General features: G+C 31.8%; 1 protein-coding gene across 1 annotated transcript in view; it reads right to left on the bottom strand.

Moving 5' to 3' along the window:
- LOC122269353 (spidroin-1-like) overlaps positions 1-3,657 on the bottom strand; it is an 18,566-nt gene extending 14,909 nt beyond the window's left edge. Inside the window, exon 1 of the mRNA XM_071178893.1 lies at positions 3,557-3,657. Coding sequence (XP_071034994.1) covers positions 3,557-3,611 — 55 coding nt within the window. The 5' untranslated portion in view covers positions 3,612-3,657. The remainder of the gene's footprint in view (positions 1-3,556) is intronic.
- Positions 3,658-5,821: the final 2,164 nt, after the last annotated feature.

Genomic DNA, 5,821 nt, shown 5'->3' with positions numbered 1-5,821 from the left:
GCGGTTGTTAACCATTGAAAGATGTCTTTGAATTTTTAAAGCATTTTAGAACGCTTATTTCTTCATTTTAAGCTTCTCAGAACACTTTATTTCTTTCAAAATTAAAAATAATTAAATAAATAACAACAATTTTGCAAAAACAATAAAGAACATAAGAATATTATTCAATAAAAGCTTAGGTTACTTTGAATTTTCGATTTCCTAAAAATGTACATTTAAATCGTTACCTTTTTTGTTTAGTACTTGTACTTTTACTTGTACTTTTTACTCGTTACTTTTCAAAATGAGAACTTTTTACTTTTTACTCGTTACTTTTTAAAATAAGAACTTTTTACTTTTTACTCGTTACTTTTTTTGAAAATGCTTGTACTTTTACTCGTTACTTTTTAAAAGTAACGTTGCCATATATGTTACCCACCCTCACACTGAGAGCGGCCAATGATGCTTGACTTCGGTGATCTGCTGGGAAACCGTGTCTTAACGATCCGTCCACTGCGGGACTCTTAATAATATAAACTAGTAATTTGTAGCTTTTAGTCATCTGGCATGGGGAACATCTAATAATAGAATTGGGAATTTTTTATTTAACAAACACCAAAAAAAGAATTTGAAAAATTGAAATCAAAAGTTTTGAGATGGTTTAACACAATTCATGCTTTTAATACCTAACTTAAATATATGCAATAATTTCTCACACAGGGGGGTCCTAAAGCCCTTGCAAAATAGTTAGGGTTGTTTATACGGAGCTACTTAATATCTTCACTTTCACCCACTTTCAGAAAAAATTATGGCTATATATTTTAATTATTAGGGGCTATTCTGTGTAGGAAAATGATAGCAAGAAGTAGGAATATATGGGAAATAAGTCAACCAACTACGAAAATAATCCACTCTAAAAAACCTTTTTAATGATTTTATGTGCCGGGATAGCCTGGTCGGTAGGGCGCTGGGCCCATGTCCGAGAGTTCGTGGGTTCGAATCCCGCCGGCCGAAGACTACCCGTGTAGCAAATGGTGACTGATGCACATTAAATTTGCCGAGTCGCAAAGTCCTCCATGTTCCCATAACAAATCAATACCTCTGGGGGTACTGGATTGGAGATTGATCGTTCTCTGATTCAGGTCAAAATTACGATCAGTGGATGATGGATGGATGTATGAATGGGTCCACCATATAAACAGGTGTGACGTATGGGTGTGGCAGAAGTCGAATTCTTGGCCATAGATGGCGCCACTGGAAGACAAGAACAATAGCACCCTTCTGCCTTAACAGGTATACGTCAACAACATCAATTTTATGTTTAGCATACGTCAGCAGCAACAATGATTTTATTTTCTAATATATTTTGCTAAATCTGTTTATGTTGTATAGAAGTTTATATCTCTCTCGTTTAGTATTTACCAATTTTTTTGGCTATGGAACCCTAAATGATCGATCTTCTTTTGGCGAAACTCCGACTTTTTAAACAAATTATTGTGATAATTGAATAATTGTGAACGTATTAACTAATAAAAGTCTATTACATTTTGAAAATATTTAATACGAGGATTGACATGGACGTAAAATATCCTCAGTGGTAGACTGACCATGGGTTAGAGTTCCCTTGTCATCAGGCTTGCCGTGATAGGTTTTCATGGTTTCCCTCTCCACGTAACGCGAAAGAGGGTTAGTTCCATCAAAAAGTTCTCCGCGAAGGCAAATATCTCATAATACTTGATCCAGGAGTTTCCTTGTCTTCTGGATTAGGTTCAAAATTACAAGCTTACGGAGTTGAACATTGGTAGCCGTAAATTGAAAATTAGTCGGCTGTTCAACGACGGTTATAAAATAAAATAAGAGGATTGAGAAATATTTTCTTCATCTTAACATTATGTTTATGTTATGTTTCTTAAATTACGTTTTGTGTCCGACTGTGGAATTCAGTCCCAAATCTGAATATAGTCTAGCAATAATTATACGTTTAAGGTCAAAATAAATACAATAAGCGGAATTATGTTTTTCGTTGTAATGAAAACTTAATAGAACTGCTATAAGAGATAAAAATTATTGTTAGGGAAACGTATTTGTCTCTTAACAAATTTAATTATTTTATTATGCTTTAACAAGCTCGATGGAAAATGCTAACATAAATTTTTAAAAAGGCATAATCTTTCAGAAGAAAATTTATTCATAGTAATCTATTTTTTTAAAAAAACATTGCCAATTTTTATTGGCATTTTACTTCAAAAAATTCCATGAAAACAACCGAAATACCAAATGAATAATGTATTTTTAACTAGGATCTAAATATTTTCATTAATAATTTCGTCAGATTACAAAAATTGTTAGAAAAATCTGATTAAGAAAGAAGCCTAACTCTCGGAATCTCTTAAACTCTTCCACGGAACCCTAGGGTTTCGCGGAACACTATTTGGGATCCAATTTTTTAGTCCCTCATAAGTAATTTAACTGTTAAAATAATACGTCCACCCTTCAAATCACATTAATAGCAATACAATTAGCTAAATGTGATTAATTTAGAAAAGAGACGTACCCAGAAGATGATCTGCGATGGAAGAAAATAAAAGTCGTATTCAAGTAGTTATTTTAATAAAAACCAACTGGGATAATGTCGGTTTTTTTCATCCTTGATGTCAGGCTAACCTTGGAAGGGTTTTGAGGTTTTCATCTCTATGTAGCACAAAAGCGGTTAAGTTCCATTGAAGGATCCTTCACGAAGGCAAATTTCCCCCAGTACTTGATCCAGGAGTTCCCTTGTCTTCTGGATTGGGTTTAAAATTAATTATAAGGCTACGGAGTCGAACATTGGTAGTCATAAATCCAAAACTTTGTCTGCTGTTCAACGACGCGGTTATGAAATAAAATAAATTAAAGTGCAGAGCAATTAAACCACTGATTATTGAAACCCTAAGATATTAGCCGGCCTAAAGCACAACCACAAGCGAAGTGATCTTGTAAAGTTAGAAAAGCAACAAGTTGAAACAGAAAGTAAGAATGACATATCGGAAAATGTGGAAAAGATTGTAGTACGGTGGAATTGAAATGGTTGAAGTTATATGCAATTGAAAAAAATAACAAAAATGCATTCGATAGATTTCGGGAAAAATGGCGTGATAACTATTTTCTTTCTGTTGAACTATTTTTATTAAAATAAACTATTCTTATATTGGAATAAAATTAAAAAAAAAAGATTTAAAAAAAATATTTTTGCAATATATAGCTTATTAATTACTAAAAATCCCAAATATATAAAATTCTCAATTTCGAATTTTTGGTTGCAGATGCTGACTTGTCAACTGCACGGCAGAATAGAGATTTCGCATTTCTAGTTGTAATCCCGCTTGCTCTTTATGTTAAGTAACTGAGCATAAACACATGAAGTAGGCAAACGCCAGTGTCGGTTATGTGCACTTTTTAACTGGTAAAAAAGTAATAAAATAGTTAACGAACATGCGCAGTTACTTCAAAATTTATGTACGTAGCGAGTGAGTTGACACTTAAAATTGCGAAATCTCTCGAATGATGATTAATTCGAAATATGCTATAATAAACTTACCGTGCGTGATTAAAATAAATATAAAAACACATAACGGCAAAATGATGGATTTCATTTTCTTGAGTTAAAACGATATCGATCGCTAGTAAGCAAATAAATCTGAAGAATTTTTAAAAAATCCTCGAGTTTTATAAGAAAACATTAATCACAAAAAATAACATTAAGTGATATCAAATATTTTTAATGCTAATTAAATTGATAAAAAAATATCTGATATTTGAGTAGAGAATCTGATGTACTTTTGTCCTTGAAATGAACGGTTATTGCAAAATTATTTGTAATTAGTCAATTGTTTCATAGGTGCCGTTTCTCTAAATATTCTTTACAAAAATATATCTTCTCTGCATCAATATACAAGTATAATAGCGAAAGTCTGTCTGTATTTATGTTCGTTAAAAACTCGAAAACGGAAACACTAATTTGAATCGTGTTGTTTTCTACAGTTTGCTATTTTTTATGGGGTGGTTTGTTAATAGTCGTCGCTTTAAGGCGTCGTGTGGTTCACACGCTATATCGAAAATACAAAATTACATTGTATTAATCCATTACTACAGATTAAATTTTTCTTAATATCTTTTGAACAGCTTCACCGATTTAAATTAACAATAATTGGAATAATCGGGATAATAATAAGATAAAAATGTTTGCTCGGTATGCATCTTTTTGCACGGACTTCCCTTCAGTGATGATTTTTTAAGGTACTGAGCTATTGTCCGGTATACATTTAACCAGTATTCCTAAAGTGCCTTCTTTGGTTCTTTGCTATTGCCCGCATTTCCTACACTTATTTTTAATAACCAGTTAATTGCCAGTACCCCATATTTCCTACACTGATGTATTTTAAGATTAAGTAAAACTTCCTGGTTCATAATTGCCAGGTATTCTCTATACTGATTTTTTAAGGTTAAGTGACACTTACCGGTACAAATTTGACCAGTATTCCTTACACTGATAATTATTTTAACTGAAATACTGCTGATTTAATAAAATTGCTTAGTCGCAAAAGCAAATAATGTTATAAATTTTCCATCAAATATAACTTGCATATTTCTGAAGTATAAGTATAAAAATTAAGTATAAATTATAAGTCGTAAAAGTATTAAAAATTTAATGCTAAAATGCTTTCTATTATTTTTAAGAAATTTTTAAACCCAATTTTATCATACTATTATCATTATCATCAAATTTTCAACTTCATAGTACATTTCAGATGGTAATTTTTGTTTTCGCATGGTATTTTTTACTACAAGTTTACCAATTCTCGAAATAATTCTCAAATTTTATTTTATTTTTTAATCGACAGGTGAACAGGTTACCCAATTTTTTAGTTCCGAGGGTGAGTTTACGTCTATTAAGTAATCAACTCCGTAGCTTTGTAATTTCTATTCAACCCAAAGAACAAGGGAACTCCTAAATCAAGCATTAGGACAAACTAGCTTTTATGGGGAACATTTTAATGGAACTAAACCACATGGGATATGGAGAGAAAAAATACGAGAACCTCCCACTGTTAGCCCGACAGCAAGGGAACTCTAATCCATGATAAGTCTACCACCGGGGATTTTTGCGTCAACACTGTGGCTGGCATGAGCTGGATGCAGAATTCATATCGACCAGCCATCACTGGGATTCGAACCCGGTTCACCTCATTGGAAGACGTACAGTTCGCAAAAAAAAAGACATCACCCTGAATAACTTTCGTTCTAATGATCGGATTTTCAGGAACTAAGTGTCAATCCTAATGGTTCCTAGGGGTGACCTCAAATGCTAATATGCTAATTAATTAGTGCTAACTATTAATTTAGTTACGAAATCAGATACAAAAACGTACGTTCTCTGAATAAACATATAATTTTTTTTACATATTTGGATTCTTAACCTTCAAAATATAGGGGGTAGCCGCAATCTGGGAAATATGGTCCCCATAGTTTGGTCAGGAGAGCGATCCAAAGTTCGTACTCCTTAATGTTAATTTCACTTTTTACGTTTTTAGTCATATTTTAAAAACTAATAAAGCAATTCGAAGAAAATTTCACCCAGTCATAAAACTCATTTACCCAAAGATAATTTCACGAAAAAAATAATTTTTAATAATTGTTAATTATTTTTTATTATTTAATTAAATTAAGGATGAAAAATTTTTGAATTATAAGGTATGAATTTTTTTATACCATATTAATCTACATATTTTTCAATTGAAAAATCTAAAGTTTCAACTGTTTTTATTTATTAGAAGCTGCAATAAAAAATACATAGCAAGTTTTA

This window comes from Parasteatoda tepidariorum, chromosome 3, assembly GCF_043381705.1.
Source record: "Parasteatoda tepidariorum isolate YZ-2023 chromosome 3, CAS_Ptep_4.0, whole genome shotgun sequence".
NCBI classification, from domain to species: domain Eukaryota; kingdom Metazoa; phylum Arthropoda; class Arachnida; order Araneae; family Theridiidae; genus Parasteatoda; species Parasteatoda tepidariorum.
This window is presented reverse-complemented; position numbering and strand designations above follow the sequence as displayed.